We start from the raw sequence: 18,357 nt of genomic DNA on the forward strand, positions 1-18,357 counted from the left end.
TGGTTGTGTGTGTGAGGGAAGGAGCGTGTGTGACTGTGGGGGCGCACACGGGTGCTCGGAGCTGGTGGGTGCGTGAATAGCGTGGGGGTGGTGGGGTGAGTGAGTGGCTGACGGTGTGAAGGCCGTCACGTCTATGGTGAGCACGTGGGTGAGACAGCTTGGGCCTAACTGGTCTGTGTGATATATACCCTTGTCACCCCAGCATCCTGCACCCTGTTTCTTGAACAAGTTCCCCAGCTTGGACAGCCCCGTAATAGGCGAGGCTCAGTGAACGAAAGCACCGAACGGAAACTCTCTTTTAGGAAGGAGATCCTGACCGGGACTCGCTCCCTGCTTGTGACTTTGGTTCTGCGCCTGTCTTACTTGTAGGTGAGGTCCGTCTTCTCCCAGCGTCCTCCCGACAGGACGAACCGCTTCTGCCGGTTCCGCCCATTCTGGCCGTCTGGCAGGGTGGGTAGGTCTGGCACGCCGCAGCGAGGTGGGTTCCAGCTTGCTGCCGGCCTGTCTGTGCCCCTGGAGAAGCCCTTGATGGGGACTCCAGTCTCCATGGTATTAACCGAGGAGGAAATCCAGGGGTTCTGCTCCTTCCAGGCATGGTGTTTCCGAGCCCCATCCTAGGCAAAAGGCAGACAGAGCTGTGACTTGTGCGGATGGCAGGAGAAAGCATGGCATATAGACAGCTACACAAACCTGTCCTCTAGCCTATGCCACAGCAACCCTGCCGCAGTGTCTTCCAGCTGCATTCCAGCCATTACACCGGCTCCCCCCAAACACTCTTTCAGGTGAGAAGCCTCCTTACTTCCCACCATTCTGTGCAGCAAACCCACCCTGGTCTTTGTGCTCTCCCTCCACTGGGCTCTGCTGCTCTCCAGGCCGGGGCGCACCTGCTGCAACCTCAGTAAGCCACAGCAGCTCCTGGTCTGTGTTCCCTTGGCAGCCGGTCAGCGGGAAAGGCTTTGGGCAGGAACCCAGACCCTCAGAGAAAGAAGGGAATTGCTAGGCAGTAAATTCCCCCAGCCGCATCTTTTTCCCAGTTGGCTGCTCATTGGCGTTAACCCCAAGCACACCGTGCTCGGGCAATGGTTTAATTATGCACCTCACTCTCCCTTGCACTTGGGACAGAAGCATCTTCGAGTCCGGGTGCTGTGCTGGGGGGGTGCAGAAACCTCTGCTTTGCCTGTGGAAAGCAAGAGGCTGGCAGAAGAACACGTGGATTCAGAGGGAGAATGGGGGGCCCGCACAGGTCTCTCCTATCCCCCTTGTTCCCCCTTCATCATTTTCCTATCGTTTCTAGCATCTGCCCCTATCTGCGGAACAGGACCCCTGGCAGTCCCTGCTCAGTGCGCGAGCATTCGCTGTGTGATCCCTGACCGTGGTGACTGTAATGAAGTGCCCCCAACCTGTGTCCTATGGCAGGAGTTCTCATCCCCCTGGGTTCACAAGAGGCGTCAAGACCACCCTGCCCATCCCATATTGCTAAATGGGAGGGAGACGGTCCCAACTAGATGGGAGGGGAGCGCCAGGAGTGGGGTGGGTCCTGGCATGGGAAAGGTCATGAACTACTCTTATGCGGTGATTGACACTTAACCTTTCATATGGTGCTTTTCATCATACGGCTAGTCCCACCGATTAAGCCAGCCGTCTCCCCGGAGAGCTAAGTCAGGACTGCAGTTCTCCCTTTCACAGGAGGGTCAGCTGGGGTGCAGAGAGGACAGTGCCAACATTCTCAAACTTGGCTGCCTAAAAGTAAGCAACCCAAACCCACAGGGCCACCGGTGGGAATTACACAGCGCTCAGCCTGCGTAATTCGGCTGCTCAAACGTGGACGCAGTTGCTTCATTTTAGGCATCCACATTTGAAAATGCTGGTCCAAGTGACACGGCAGAGGGAGTCCGTGGAGGCTCAGGCTATTCCGCCGCCCTGCTCCTCCAGCCACTGCACACCCTGCTCGGTCCCTGGCAGCCCAGCTGGGCTAGGCAGTGGCTAATAAGTTATAGCTGGCCTAGTTCCGGTAGGTTACAAAGCCCACTGGTGTCACAGGAGCATACAGCAAACTCCTTCACGGCTGCTGATGCTTGGATTCTTCCCTCCAGGGGCAGTGACCGGGTAAGAGAGATATCCCTTGGCCACATTAGAAGCAAGACAGACGGGGTAAGACGCTGAGGGGAGGGAAGCTCCCTTTATCCTGAAGGAATCGGGGTCATTGGAGCCGCCAGGCTCGACTCATTTGTTTCCTTTAGTTCTCTAGTTCCCTGTGACTTAAATGGGACCTCGCTGTGCTGACAGACTCGCACAGCCCGGTCTCGCAGGTGCCAGCAGACAGGCCACCCCCTGCATCACCCAGCCAGGGACCTTACGGTCAGCAGGACGCGGCGCTGGCTGGTTTTCTACGGATGGAGCTGCAGTTTAATCCCACAAATTGCCATCTCTGTTCCAGCACAATAGTTCCATTCATGTGGGCTGTAATGAAGTGTGAAGCCCTTGGCATTAATTCCGCTATCATGGCTAACATCTAGATCACAGCACAGTGCCCTCTGGTCCGGACAGGCTGCAGGGACTGACACAGGAACTTGGCAGGTCACGTGAAGGCACATGGTAGTCTCGCTACTCATTGCTAGCATTACTCCGCCAGCCCGTCCTGCCCTGTCGCAGCCAGCCAGACGCTCCTCTAGCTCGGTGGCGATCACCTCCTGCTGTCCTTGTCTGAGAAACTCAGGTCTCATAATGAGCTAATCAATCTTACATCCCAAAGCGCTTTGCACGCTATAGCAATCGCCCCAGCTCCGGGAGGCGGCAGGTCAGCTGCTGAACAGCACCCAGGAACACTACACACGGCCCTTAAGCCCAGGCCACCAAGAACAAGTCGATGGTTTCTGACAAAGAGGAGGCGGGGGACGCAGGTGCGGCCTGTCCTGATCTGTCCCCTGGGCACTCCTCTCACACCAGCGGCTCACAAGAGCAGAGCCTTACCGAATAAGAGGTTCCCAGACTTTTACAGCAAGGCTGGTAACAAGATGAGCTGTCAGAGTATCGCTGTGCTGCTCACCTGGGATGCACACTAAGGACTCTGCGGCTGAGTCCAAGACAGCCCCCGACTGATGGGGCTCTCTCTTTGTCAGGCACCGTGCAGGCTGCACCAGATAAAGGGTGCTCACCTCAGACGCCGGGGCAGGACCTGCTACGCAGCAAGGACAGCTAGAGATGGAGGTGTCTCGATTCCACAGGCCCAGAAAGGGCCCTGCAAGGAGCGTCCACGGGACTGGGGCAAAGGACAAGTGCAAGGGGGGAGCCAGTGGATTGCACAACAGAAATGAGCCCCAGTGGTGAGTGGCCTCTGGCCTCAGGGCCCCTCGTGACTGGAGGACATGTGCAGTCATGGGCTGGTTAGATTAAAGAGGGACCTGCAAAAGAGTTTTACCCATCTGCGTTTGTGCCCTTCTGACATACAGAGAAGGCCTGGAATTTTTCCCACCTGCTTGGTTTTTTTGTTTTTTAACCTTAGACGTATTAGGACCATCCCCCATGGTTTGCCCTTGCTTTGCTGGAGGAGCTGGTGGGTCTCTCGATGGCAGGATCTTGTTAGCTCCACTTTTGCAAGTGCTGGTGGACATGGGTGGTGGATGGAGCCCCCCTTCAGGGAGGCTAGCCCACCCTCCACCCCACCCCTTCCTCCCAAGGACCCCCCGAGAAATCCTGCCCCGCCTGCCCCGTGACTGGAGGACCCCCAGACCAGCTGGGACCCTGAGCTCCCTCTCCCCCTCCCCAAGGCCAAAGGAGCCCCCAGCCATGCTGCGGCTCCCCTCCTAAGGCCCCAAGCTGCTCCGCGAGCTCTTCCAAAGATCCTGAGCTTTTTATATACGCCATGCAGGTTCTGGGGTGGCTGAGGAGGCGGTATGTGTTATTTAGCTTCCTGGACTCATCAGTAATCCCTCTGGAGTCCAGGGAGATCATTCATGAGCCCAGGAAGCTGAGTAGCAGATACCACCTCCCCAGCCTCCCCGGATCCTGCCTGGGGCATAACAATAAGCAAAAACTTCCCTGCAAACCCCGCAACCAGCGGCCACGGCAGGCTCAGCCTGCCCTGGCCTATTATACCTGCCGCCTATGCTGGTGGAGGCCATCATCCTGCCCTGAGCTGTGTGGGGATAGAAACACTTGAGCCCTGTCGACATTATCGGCCAGATGCACACTGGTGCCGGTCCAAAGACTGAGAGGAGGCAGTTTGTCTCTCCCCTATTCCGGGGCCGATTTGGCTAACTTGTGCCCTGTTGCAATGGGCCACTGCAGCTATCCAGAGCCACTGGACCTCTGGGCTTGCCCCCAGCCTTGCCCCAGCCCTCCCGGCTCTGACCCCACCCCGACCTGCCCCCTGTGCACCTCTTCCAGGCCTCAGAGCACCCTGCACTGCTGAGCGAGGGAGGCCCGAAGAGCAGCACGGAGCTGACAGAGTTGGCTCTGCACATGGTATCTGGGCCCCTGGTGCAGGGTGGCTCCCTATGCACTGGCATAGAAGGGGTAGAGAATTCACTGCCACAGCCAATCTGCCCCATTGCTGGAGCTGCCCACGTGTTAGCACAACCATCGGAAATTCCCTGGAAACCACCGGCGTTAGCCACAGCCAGACACGCAAAGCTGCCCAGGGGCTGGCCGAGAGGCTGATGCCATTTGCCACGGAATTCTCTGGAGACTTTTCTAGCCAGAGATAAGAACCTACTTGGCTGGACTCATCGCTCTGGTCACCGGAGACACATCCCTGGCCTGGAGCCTCTCCAGGGGAGAGAGGTGGCTCAGGAAACATGTCCTGCTTGTCGATGTTGGATTCCACCCCCTACTGCACTGAAGCCATGTGCCGGGCAGTATGGGCTCAGCTGGGCTCGCTTTGTGCACTGGAGCAGGGATGGGGTAGAAGACCCGACTGTCAGCTTTGATGTCACCCTGTCTCCTCTTCTGTAAACCATGATCACTCCTCCTGACCTGCAGCTCCATTAGGAGTGAGTGCTGGGGCTGGAATGCTGCTGCCAAAGCCTCTCTTGGCGGCTTCACTTTCCCGAAGAAAAGCATTAACTACTTAGTTGTGTCGGTGCCTTCCCTCCCCCTCCCTGATCTGGAGGGGAGATAAAATTCCAATGGGCCAAAAGGAAAGAGAGGCCATCACAGCTGAGGAGCCAAAAGCTGCTCCTGGAGCCTGTGAAGGTGGAGCCTGGGGCCATGGAAATCAGTCTGGGGAAGGGAGGACCGTGCATCACTCTCGAGCAATGTCTGCCAGCGAGCCTTAGGATCCTCCCTCCCGTGGGGCTGCTGGCTGGATTGTGAGACCCTTAGTCGTGTCTGGGGGAGTGCCTTACTCCGCTAATGGTCCTGCTGACTGCCCATGGGATAGGTTGCTTCTCACTATCAGGGTGGCCCCAGGAGTCTGTCCTGCTCAGGACATGGAGGGAGGATTTATGCAGCTAATTCTCATTGGCTTTTATAGGACTTTCCAAACCCTCCCACAGAGCACAGACAAGAGCCTGCTAAGAAGGGGATATTCACTGCCTGGGGTTTGTGAACTGATGTTTCCCAGCCAAGGGAACAAGACAAAGGATTTGCAATATGGAGTTTGAGTGACTATCCAGCTGTCTATCCCATACTGACGAAAGCCCCGAGTAAAAGCCCTGGGGACACTAATGAGCCAAGGTCTCTCCCTTCCGTAGGTATTTCTCCCTCCTGGGGCAGGCTGGAATGATACACACACAGGGCTAAGCAGCACATTGGGAGGGCGGCCTCTGAAAAATGAGCAGATTCCCAGCAGGCAGTTGGTTGACTGTGAAACTCCAGCCCGGAATGAGAGGGGGAAAGGTCTGATCCCAGGGGACAGCAGACAGCCCCGCAAGGAACAGACTAGACTGCCTGCTCCGTTCTCCCAGGCTTTGCACGGACATCACCCCGGGCACACTGCAGAACATGACAGACATCACATGAGGCCACGTGGGAAACAGCCAGCCTTCCCTGGTCAGTGTCCCATCCACATTCACGAGCTGCAATGGACCCTTAACCTCTCCAGCTAGGGGCAGGGCAATTGTCCCGGAGCTGGCTCCTGCGTGTGGAGGTCAAATGCCATGCTTGGCAGGAGGCTGCAAACAGGGCAGCCCAGCCACAGAGACCCAGGAGCAGCAGCAAAGCAGGACATTTTCGGTCAACAAAAAACTTGACAACAATGAGGCTGCTGGTGTGCAAAGCCCACTGCCCGTCCTGCTGACCAACACCCTCTCATTGGTTCCTTGCGGTCTCCCACTGGGCTCTGTCTTCTACTTAGACTGCCCTCATTGGGGCAGCGTTCATTGCTTTGTTCTGGGTTTGTACAGCGCCTTGCACAATGGACCCCAGGTGCCACCACAACACAGATAACACATTGACATTCTTGTTCCCAGCCAGCTGAGAAGGGCTAACTATACTGCAATCCTGGCTTAGATCCGTTTAATATTGGATACGACTCCTACTGGGGGGCTATAACCTGCCCTGCAGGGGAACAGGCTCAGCTGGTTTCTCTCCCTCCCCTCCATCACTTACATTTGTGATCCCACCTTCAAGGTGGAAAACCCAGTGATTTGCCCTCATCCAAGGAACCTGAGAGCTCTCCTACTGCCCAGCCTCCATACTGGCCTTTTTTTGACATACTTCACTTCCTGGCATGGACTACCCTGACAATTAGGAAGCTTTTCCTAATTTCTAACCTAAATCTTGCTGCAATTTAAGTCCATTGCTTCGTGTCCTGTCCTCACTGGTTAAGGAGAACAATTTATCTCCCTCCTCTTGATAACAACCTTTTACATACTTGAAGATGTTATCATGTCCCCTCTCAGTCTTCTCTTCTCCAGACTAAACAAACCCAATTTTTTTAATCTTCCCTCACAGGTCCTGGTTTCTAGACCTTTAATCATTTTTGTTGCTCTCCTCTGGACTTTCTCCACATCTTTCCTGAAGTGCAGCACTCGGAACTGGACACAATATCCCATTGAGGCCGTATCAGCGCCGAGCAGATTGGAAGAATTACTTCATGTCCTGCTTACCCTACTTCTGCAAATACATCCCAGAACGATGTTCGCTTTTTTTTTGCGACAGTGTTACATTGTTGACTCCTGTTTAGTCTGTGATCCCCTATAACCCCCACATCTTTCTGCAGTACTCCTCCTTCAGCAGTGGTGTTGTAGCCATGGTTGGTCCCGGGATATTAGGTGGGTGAAGTAATGTCTTTTATTGGACCAACTTCTGTTGGTGAAAGAAACAAGCATTCAAGCTCCACTGCTACAATGATAAACAACCCCCTGACCCCCCCACACACACACACACACCTTTCACAATCCATGGATCCTACACATGCCTATCACAACATGTGGTCTACCACATCCAGTGCACTAAATGTCCCAATAGCAACTATGTAGGTGAAACCAGACAATCACTGCACTCTCCTATTAACTCACACAGGATGAAAAGCAAACCACTGCCTCACCTGTGGGTGAACATTTTTCACAAAGCGATCACACTATAACTGACCTATCAGTCCTTATTGTTGCAGGGAACCTGCACAGAACTTTCAAAAGGGAAACCTGGGAGCTTGAATTCATAACTTTGCTAGACACTAAAAGTCATGGACTGAATAGAGACAGTGGATTTATGGCTTATTACAACAACTGATAACCCACTAACAACCTCCCCCATCTGCTTCTCCCCCTCCTTTCTTCCCTATGACTGGAGGGGTGTTAACAGGCCACTTCACCTTGAATGGTCCCTTGAAAGATGTGTTAACTACTTGCACTAAAAAAAAAAAAAAAAATCTATTCCATCTTGTATTTAGCTGTGACACTGGACATAAATTTCCCAGACCTGAAGAGCTCTCTGTAAGCTTGAACATGTGTCTCTCTCACCAAAAGAGTTTGGTCCAATCAAAGATATTACCTCACCCACCTTGTCTCTCCTTCCTAGGCCAGCATTTCCCATTTTGTATTTGTGCAGTCGATTATTCCTTCCTAAGTGTGGCACTTTGCATTTGTCCACATTGGATTTTATCTTATTTCAGATCAGTTCTCTAGTCTGTCAAAATCATTTTGAATTTTAATCCTGTCCTCCAAAATGCTTGCAATCCCTCCCAGCTTGGAATCATCTGTAAACTGTATAAGTGTACTCTCCAGGCTATTAACCAAATCATTTATGAAGATATTGTATAGAACCAGACCCAGGACAGATCTCTGCGGGACTCCACTTGATATGCCCTTCTGGCTTGGTTGTGAACCATTGATAATGACTCGGAGTAGACTTTTCTAACCAGTTGTGCACCTGCCTTATAGTAGGTTCGTCTAGACTATATTTCTCTAGTTTGTTTTTGAGACGGTCATGAGAGGCAGTATCAAAAGCATTACTAAAGTCGAGATATAACACAACCACCACTTCCACCCTATCCACAAGGCTTGTTACCCTGTCAAAGATAGGTATAAGGTTGGTTTAACACCTGTTCTTGACAAATCCCTGCTGATTTGTAAAGGTGTTACTTATCACCTTAGTTTCTTCTAGGTGGTTACAAATTGATTGATTGATTATTTGCTCCGTTATCTTTCTGGGGACCCAAGTTAAGCTGGTTGGTCTATATTTCCCTGGATTGTCCTTATTCCCGTTTATAGACAAGTACTATATTTGCCCTTTTCTAGTGCCTCTGTGTCACACTGCTCATATAAGTACCTGTGTGGAGCACGCAGAGCTCAGCCTTCTGGGATAACCAGTTCAAAGCAATTCCTTCTGTCATTTCATTCATCTGATGGGCTTTGTCATGGCACAGACGCTATTCAGTAGCCACAAGAGCATTGCAGTTCACTGATCCCTTCCCAGCGGCCCAGGCCACCTGCTCTCCTACAACGGAGGAGCACTGCAGGACTCAGGAATCAGAACGACAGCCACCCTCTGAGAGCTTCCTGCGACACTGCCCTGCAAACCATTACAGCAGTCCAGGTCTTTCCTGCTGCTCCTTTCCCTGTGGGAGTGGGGACAGTCTCATTCTCAACCAGCCCCCTTCTCTCCCTCCACGTGGTCTGTGCTGACCCAGTGTTTGCTGCTTCCTTGACTGATCCCATGGATACTCTGGCCACTGGAGGGGCGAACCTTCACAGGCAAAATCATCCTCCTTTAGGACCAAAGAGTCCGCACTCACGGGCATTGTACTTCTGCACTCGCCCTCCTCCTTCCTCTCTCAGGGGAGGGGGAAGATCCCTGTGTCTTTACACTCGCAAGTAAAGCTATTTTCTCCCACACTGTAGGGTAAGAAATTGCTGCCATCCGTGCCCAGGTTCTTGTCTCTGTGGTTCTGCTCCAGGACAGCTGCCTCCCCCTCGCTCCTGGGGTGTGTGCATGGCTTCTTGCTCCCGGGAGTGGCAGCACCAGCCGTGATTCAAAAGAAGAACACTCCTATTCAGTAGCACTGATCACCTTTGCCCCCCTGGGTTTAGCAAGCCCTTCCTCTAACCCGGAGCGGGTTGGGATTCCAAAGTGCTCTGAAGCTACTGTTTAGCAGTAAAGTTCTGCTTCCTCACAGGGAGTCACTTCCACACCGAATCAGGGCATCTCAGACACTGTACCAGAGTCCATGCTCGCGGAGAATCATAGCCACTTCATGGCTGAAAGGGACCATTATTCTGTGATGTAGGCCAGCCCCTGCTTGTTTTGTGGTGTACAGCACCCTGGTAGCTCTGCCCAGTGGGACCTGTTAGGCCCTGATGTAAAGAGTTGCACAAAGAAAGTCAGCACAAGATATTTTATTGATCTTACGAAACCCGGAACAATGCATATTCTTGAATGCCATCTTCTGGCACCGAATCGATTAACTATACATATACACAGACACAGAGCACTCTCATCACAGGACAAGCCCATGTCCTCTGGGCTGCATTCTGATCAACGTGAAGAGAAAGCCATCAGGAATGTGAAGATGGGCTAAGGCAGGGGAAGATGCAGGAACAGAGCTCCTTGTACACACAGACCAAGGCCCCTCTCCTGCCATTCGCCTTAGGAATCCTCAAGTCCAATCTCTCTGTGACCAGACTCTGTTTCCCGTTTATCTGGTGGTGGTTGTTGTTGGCAACGAAGAAAGAAAATGTTTATTTTTCCTAAGCAACAGGAAACATGAAACACTGAGAACTGCAAATGTTTATGCCCACAGAGCCAGTGACGGCCTAAGCTGATGCAGAGGGAGGGCAAATTAATAAACTCTTCAGGGTTATTTTCATTAGCAGCCGTTTTAGTTATGTGCAATGTTCCCTCTAATTTTTGACAGGCCGTGTGCGCAAAAAATTTCTTCTGTGCAAATGTTTGTGCATATGGTGTTTTGCCGTGTGCGTGGGGTTTAGGATCTGTGTGCCCGGGCACACGAGCACAGCTTAGAGGGAGCCGTGGTTATGTGATAGTTCAAGGCTTTGGTCCACCAGTGGCACCATTCCTGAGCAGGCAGCACAGTGAAAGCCTGTGGACAACCCGAGGCAAGAGTACTCACCAGGTACAAGGAAATAAACCCCAGGAGGCCTGGCTGGACAAAGATCTCATGAGCCCCTAGTCTGATGAGGCAGGAATCCCCTGAAAACCAAGAAACCCTCCCGGGACTTCGTGCAGTCCAGTCACAGTAGGGTTGTTTTTTATGCATCTGTAAGGTCAAAGCTAAAATGAAGCATCAGCTGTCAGTACATGCCAGGGACTGGGACCCACTGACCTAGGGGGCCAGATGTGCAGGGACCCCCTCCCCCATTTATGAGGGGCATGTGCCAGCCTGGACCAGGGATTGCCACCCCCCAACCTATGGTGAGCAAGTACCAGTTGGGCCAGGGACCAGCACCCCTTATCTATGGGTAGGACATGCCTGCCCAGGCCAGGGACTGGGATCCCCCAATCTACAGGAGCAGAACCCACTTGGGCCAGGGGCCCCTGACCTTTAAGCATATGCTGAGAGACACCCCCAAGTCTCTGGCCAATATGTGGAGATCTTCAGGCTCCTGGGAGGATGGAATGAAGAGCTGCATCTGTGAAGGCTCAAGAGTTCTATAAATATGCAGTGATTTCAGAGCATCTTCCTGACAGACAGGTTTCTATTTTACCCTTGCGTAGTGGACTTTTCAGTATGGCAATTCCATGAAGCGCAGCAAGGATGTTATACCACCGAGCTGATTAACAATATGATATCTGCACACACACACAGATGGTGCATCAGAGTGCTGGCTGAAAATGTAAGTAATAAACCAGCCGCAGAGCTTCTGCTCACAGCAACAGCCTGAGAACTCCACAAGCTCTACCCAAGCCTGATTATTCTCTCATTTATTCTCGACAGAGCAAAGCCCTTTGATGGGTTCTCCAGGGAATCCACCATGTGTCCTCCCTAGACACCACCTGTTCCATCTGTTCCTCAGTGGCCTAAACAGTTAGGGATGTCTGCTGCAGTTTGAATACACTTAGAACAGACCTCTGGCCTCAGTTTTCCCTCTAAACTTGAGCCAAACCTAACCCACGCTTTTCTGAAGGTTGCAAATACTCAGGTGACTTTCATTTCCATGTGCCTTCTGGTTTAAGCCACACCCACAGTCCAAATGCCCAGATCTCACAAGAACAACCTTTCTCGCTGTCCTGGCTGGAATGGGATAGAACCTGAACCTCAAGAGAGCTTGTTCTTGTGAAGTTTCCAGTCTAGTTCATAGACCAATGAGGCTTGGATAAGCCCATAAGATTTGGATACCAATCTTTGCTGCTCATCAGACCCACCGCTCTGAGCCTTTGGAGAATCCTCCACTCCTGTCAGCATTGTCAAAGAAAACCAGCCCCTCTCCTTATGCTACTTCTGTTACAGGGAGGAGAGGGCCAGGGAAGGTGAGGAATCTCTTCAGACCCCAGCTGACAACATGTTCCTGCCCAGAAGCATGAGGCTTGACGGTCTTTGCTGTTATTTTTATCCTTCCCAGTAGGACGGCAGATGTGACAGAGCACTGGGCACAACACCTGGATACGCTACTTTTCTTTTACTCCTACTCTCTCTTCTGACACCCCACCCCCCAGCTCTCCCTTCCTGTCCACTTTGCCAGAACCCAGGTACTAACACAAAGCCTTCAAGAACTGCAGTTTGCTGTGTGTGTGTGTGTGTGTGTGTGTGTGAGAGAGAGAGAGAGGGGGGGGGGGAAGGTGGACACTGCCAAAGCCTACACAACCCTGGAGTAAATGTTTACATGTGCTCTTGATTCCCTGCTGAAGTGGAGGATAAACATGTCTAAATTATCCTGAATGCTCATTTCACTATTTAAAGAGTGAAAACAAACAGCATATATCAACCTCTTTTGTAAACTTGGTCTGCATGGGGAGGGAGGAGCCTGCATGGGCCGAGCTACTCCTCCTAACGTCACCCCCATCTGCTCCTGGCCCAGGTAGCTGCATGTCATGCAGCTATAAGGAAGCACAGTGCATTCCAGGTAGGATTGCTGGCTCTGGAGAGGGGAAAGTTCCAGGAAATGCCATACGGCTGGATTACACCAGCCAACTAGGCATGAGGCCACCAGTTTCCCCTCCCTCCCCCCCCGCAAGGTTAGTTTCTCAGTGAAAAACACATTGACATTAATTTCCCAGAGGGGGCCTGAGCCAGGCCATCTCCAGGTGTTCCATTTGGTGTGCAGTGCCCTGAGAATTTGAGATTTTAGTTCTGGGGGTTTTAAAAACCACTGCAGATGGTTTGGCTTTTGCTCTAATTCTTGCCTTCCTCAGGTGCTAACTTCTAAATTTCCCCCACCTAGTTTTACCTTGTAACAAACCTTAGCCCCTGAGCACCCCAACAGTAAATGGGGGTGTATCAAAAGCTATCAAACCTCATGCTTCAGGACTAAAAACTGACCTGCTGAGGTCAGGAAGAAATCCAGCACCCCCTCTTCCAACATGTCATGGTATGTTTTTGTACATTGTCTGGGTGTAGTGAAGCATTTTTGCCCTCCATCAAGAGGTCAATCCGGAAATCCCAGGTAACCCTGTCTTAATCTAATAACCAGGTGGCATCCAATTAAATTAAATGGCAACAAGATTAAATGGACACCAACTTGGAAAAAAAAGAATCACATTTCTCTGAAATTTTGGACCTACTCTGGTTTTAAGTAACATCTTCAATGACTGAAAGCCATCAGTGGTGGAAAGACGTGTCTCCTATTTCAGTTTCTTTACTTGGTAGATAGGAGAGCACCTCCTGTACGGTTAGTGTCACTGTTTGCATGGCATAGTTGGTGTCTTGCTTGCTGGAAAGATCCTTATAAAGACTGGCAGGAGATCAGAAAATCCTTGTGGAAAGGGAACACACTATTTGCTAGTGAGGGAGGGTGCTCCACCAGAAAATGATTAAAAAGACCAAATTGCCGATGTCCCTTTAGAAACCATGGAAGTAAATTTATTTTTTGCCAAAAAGAAGCTGCCAAAAGAAGCTCTTGACCCAAATGCTTATTAGGATGCTGAAAAGGTGTAGCTATTGGTTAGGAATAATATGGAGATCATCCAGAGTTACTCTTGTTATATCAGGGTAGTTAGCAAACAGGATTCAGAATAATATAAATCAACAGCTGGCTGCCTGGGATTAAGGAGAAGCTTTTCTCATGGCCAGGTGGACTGTACTCACTCCCTTATGGGAGTTCTACCATCTTCTGAAGCATCTGGTATTGGACACTGAACAAGACGGACCACTGGCCTGATTTGGTATGGGATTTCTGTCTTACCAAGGCACTGTGCCAGCTCTTTCCCTCCCCGCTCCTTGCTGTGCTCCAGACATGCTGGCTAGTTTGTATAAGCCTCAGAAGCCTTTGCACTCCCTTGGCGGCAGTGAGTGGGGATCATGGGTATACGAGTGTGTGCGTGTGTGTGGGGGGGGACTAGTCTCAGTTGGGCAGAGTTATATGGAAACCTTAATTTACACAGGACACTTTAAAACTAGGGCTAGCAATGCCTTCCTACAAAGCAGCCAGCATGGACCCCTGCTGGTCTCAGGACCCAGATTAGATGCACCGCCAGTCCATTCGAGAATGGGGATTCCTGGGTTTCTTTATGTAGCGACACCATGGGGTGGCTCAGGACCCCTCCCCATTTCTCCCTCCCCCCCATACCACTTCATGTCTCTGCAGGAAGGAGCAGGGCTCCAGATTTGTCAGTTACTAACTGTGGCTTATTGGCAGAGCTAGGGATCAACCAGTTGCTAAATGTAGTTGAAGCCCTAACACAGCTGGGGGCGTGCAAAGAAATGCATCTCCATTCAGCATGTGCGCTGCCTTACTCTTCATGGAGGCACAGCTGGGATGAGTTCAATGGCATTTTGTTTTGAATAATAAAAGTGCTTCCTAGGCCAAGAATTTTTAAACCAAGCTCCAGCCCCCAAGCAGATTTAACAGCCAAGTTATAAACCTCTCAGATGACAGAGCTTGATAATAAAACCATCGACAGGACCTGCGCTAATCCCCAGTGGTGCTACCGGGCGTTGCTCCGTCATCAGTTTAGGCACCAGGAAAATACTGCCTATAATAACCCAATTACACGCACAGCCCCAGTGCGGGCAGCACTCGGTCCTCCCCAGTCCCCCAAACTTCCCCCCCACCCAGGCATCAGCACCTCCAATTGCCAACAGCCCCATCCCAGGTGACGGAGAGCCCTGCCTGCCGCTTCCCCCCCGGCCTGCAGGTTTTATTCATCTATTTAGTTTTGTGTCCCCCTTAACATTTCTCGCTTTCATCTGGAACTGCCATCGCAGCGTGAGGGACGCGCTCTTACCAGGCAATGAATGCCACCGAACCTTTAAGGGGAAGAGTGGGGAAGGATCCCTTGTCATCTTCTAAACACTAATTACAGCAGTCCCCACAAAAGAGGGCACATTTTAAAACTGCATCCTGACATGCGAAAAGCCAGCATGCAGCTTTCACTGCCCTGCAACAAAGCAGGAGGCAGCTGACATAACAGTAAAGTGCCACCTCTAAAACAAACAAGCATCTGCTGCTGGGGGGACAACTGGAGGCGCTTCCCTGGGAGGTGAGAAAGAGAGGTGGGTTTGTTCCCCCAGCAGAACAGCCACCACCAAAAGTTTCCAGGTTCTTTTTTGGAGCAGGGAGGGGTTTGCCAAGGAAATGCCCCAAGAAAAGGGAATGCACAAAAGGCAAAACCCTTTAGGTCTTTAGAAAAAGAGCATGGAAATCCGAAGGGGCGCGGGGGGGGGGGCACACAAGAGCAGCAAAGCAAACCCGTGCAGCCAGAGGGGCTGTGACATTCTTCACCCAGCCCTGGGCAGGGTTTCTCCCGCAGCCGGCACGCAATGGGCAGCGGGATGTAAACAAGGCGAGGGGTGCCGTCCCTCCGGGAAGCGGGGCTCCTGTGTGAGACCGGTGTGGCCGAGTGGGGGCTCCGGCCAGCTGTCCGTCCGTCCGTCCAGCCCCCCCCCCCCCCCGCGCACAGCGAGAGGGGAGGGCGGAGGCGGCGTTTGGCTGGAGGAAGGGGAGAGGGGAGATTGCGACCCAGGGCACAGAGGGAGCCGCATGGAGGCAAAGCGGGCCCGGGCAGCGGAGATCGGGGCGCGGAGATCGGGGCCAGGGAGACCCCCCCCCGCCGCCGGTACTCACCAGGGTTTTGTGCCGGCGGGCCCCCCGCGAGGCGGGCAGCGCCTGGCCCCCCAGCAGCCAGGGCAGGAGGAAGGCAGCGAGCAGGGCGGAAAGCGGCGCCCGAGCCATCCCCGGCGCTGCCGGGACGAGCGCAGGTTGCAGGCGGGCTGGGGCCGGGGCCGGGGCCGGAGCGTGCCGGGGCCGGGCGCTGCCGGGCGCAGACATGGGGCCGGGGATGTCCCGCAGCCCCTTTTATACGCGCTCCTGCCTTTTGTTCTCCCTCTTCGAATTACACGGTTGTGGGCTGCCGAAGTGACACATCCCGGCGGCACCACGTGGGGCGGCGGGGGGCGGAATCCCGGGAGCCCGGCTGGAGCCAGGAGCAGGGGCTGCGTTAACTCCTTCCGCGCCGGGGGGAGGCAGACCCCCCCCCACACACACACCCCCCCCCCGCAGGGGAGCGCCTCCTCCCCCTCGGCCACAGCGTTACACGGGAGCGGGGGAAGACCCCGCTGGCTGGGCAGGAAGGAAATCAGCCCTGCCTGGGGGAAAGCTGACGGGGGGGGGGGGGGCAGGTTGTTCTCCCACCGCTGCTAGGGGGCATGGTCACCGTGGGGGGGGGGGGTTTGAGAAGGGCCCCGTTGCTGCTCGCTCGGGTGCCCTGGGAGCCTCCATCGCTCTGCAGTGGCTGAAGGGAGGTTTCAGAGGAGCAGCCCTGTTAGTCAGTGTCCGCAAAAAGACCAGGAGGACTTGTGGCACCTGAGAGACCAGCCAATTTATTTGAGCATCAGCTTGCGTGAGCTATAGCTTCATGCCTCCGATGAAGTGTTGATGCTCAAATAAAGTTGTTCGTCTGAATGGAGGTTGTGTCCCTCCCGGTTCCTGACCCTCTTGAAGTCACTGGAAAGTTGCAGCATTTGGAGCAAGGATTTAAATATCCCGGGGCCCCCCATCCTGCAGGGTGAGTGTGGGCGGGACCCTCTGTCTGCACACAACCACTGATGTCCATGGCCCTTTGGGCAGGCACAGGGGCTGCTCAGGCGTTGTGACTTGCAGGATTGGGGCCAGGATGGGATCGGTCCCGGTTGGGGGACCCACGCCATCCCTGCCATGCCAGACTGGTCCCTACAATGCATTTGCTAATGTTTCGTTTTAAACAGGGCTCCTGCCACTTCCCCTGGGACACACTTGTCCCTCCCGGGCCGGTAGATCTCATGATCGTTATGGTCCCACTTCACTGGACTGTGGTACAAACAACACAAAGGCAGCATCTGCCCCAGAGACCTCAGAGTCAGTCGACACTCACCTTTTATTGCTTTCACCCCTTGTGCCATCTTTGACAATCCCTCTGCCTCCAGGACCTCCATGATCTGTTACACCTTGCGGTAGGCCAGTGACGCTCTGCCTGGGCATCAGGGGCTGCACAGGTGGAAGAACCGAGGCCTGGAGAACCGAGGCCTCAGTCATGGCCTAGCCAAGCTGTACATATTTAACTCCTTACATCTTCCCTTGTCAGTCAATCAATCAATTGGTCCTCCCAGGCCCTGATCACTGGGGTTGTTTTTCTCTAAATTCCCTCCAGTTTGCCTGTAGCCTTTTTGATCATTTGCCCAAAACTAAGTGCAGCATTCCAGGTGCAGTCGCACCAGAGTTGTTTAGAAAAGCCCCCCCGCCCCTGTCCGCATCTGGCAGTGTCTGCGTATGGATCTCAGGATTGCACAGGCCCTTTTAGCTGCCATGTTCCACTGCAAATTCACATCTAATGGTCCCTTGGCTCACCTCTTGGTCTTCCTCCCCTGCTTCCAGCTTTCTGCCTCCTCCTGCATGACTGATGTGGATCACTTTTCCCAGACGTATTAGCTTGCGTTTTACCAAGGAAAATCTCCCCGTGTTATTTTCTGTCCATGTCTGTAAACCTCTCCTGGTCCCTTTGTCTCATTTCTCTCTCCTCGCGGCTCTTTGCAGCTCCTCCCAATGTATATTCATTTGTGAAGTTCATTAGCACGCTGTTTATTCCCTCTTTGAGATCATCAATGAAGATGTTAAGTAGAACCAAACCTATGCATGGTATCCTACCTGACACCTCCCCGGTTCTATAGTAGCCAATGCCGTTCATTTGCGGTGTTATATTCACATGTATTTTTGAAGGTTGTTGTTGATGCGCCTTGAGGGAGTAGGATGGGCAAACTGCATGAACTCGACAAATTAGCACTGTAAATTGAATTAGCTTTTGTTGACAGTTCTTTTGCCAGTTTTCAGGCCACAGCATCGTGGCACGCTAATAGAATTAATGTGGAGAGTAGGGTTTTGTGAGACAGTCTATCAATTACTTTACTCATGCATTTTCTTTTCATCCACTCATATTGTGGTGCCATCAAAATGGATCAAGATTTTCTCAGAGCAGGGTTAGATATGGGGGTAAAAATGCCTTAGTCCTGTCTATGCTGCAGCTCCCACCATTGGTCCAGGTCCACATTTTACCAGTGTAGATGCAGACTTAGAGTATATCCAAAGGTTTCAGAGTAGCAGCCGTGTTAGTCTGTATTCGCAAACAGAAAAGGAGGACTTGTGGCACCTTAGAGACTAACCAATTTATTTGAGCATAAGCTTTTGTGAGCTACAGCTCACTTCATCGGTTCTCAAACTGGGGGTCATGACCCCTCAGGTGTCACAAGGTTATTATGTGGGGGGGGGGGGGCGCGAGCTGTCAGCCTCCACCCCAAACTTTGCTTTGCCGCCAGCATTTATAATAGTG

At 52.7% G+C, this 18,357-nt stretch overlaps 1 protein-coding gene across 3 annotated transcripts in view; it reads right to left on the reverse strand.

Annotated features, from left to right (window-relative positions):
• The window catches only part of MMP11 (matrix metallopeptidase 11), a 33,745-nt gene extending 17,878 nt beyond the window's left edge, over positions 1–15,867 (reverse strand). For all 3 annotated transcript variants that reach the window (XR_012155082.1, XM_073313024.1, XM_073313025.1), the window contains exons 1-2: positions 15,624–15,867; positions 364–614 (exon numbers count right to left, since the gene is read on the reverse strand). Coding sequence is in view for 2 of the 3 variants with exons in the window: in XM_073313024.1 (XP_073169125.1) it covers positions 364–614; positions 15,624–15,827 (455 nt within the window). In the remaining variant the exon portion in view is untranslated. The remainder of the gene's footprint in view (positions 1–363; positions 615–15,623) is intronic.
• Between the last annotated feature and the right edge of the window lie 2,490 nt (positions 15,868–18,357).

Source organism: Lepidochelys kempii, chromosome 15 (genome assembly GCF_965140265.1).
Source record: "Lepidochelys kempii isolate rLepKem1 chromosome 15, rLepKem1.hap2, whole genome shotgun sequence".
In the NCBI taxonomy this organism is placed as follows: domain Eukaryota; kingdom Metazoa; phylum Chordata; order Testudines; family Cheloniidae; genus Lepidochelys; species Lepidochelys kempii.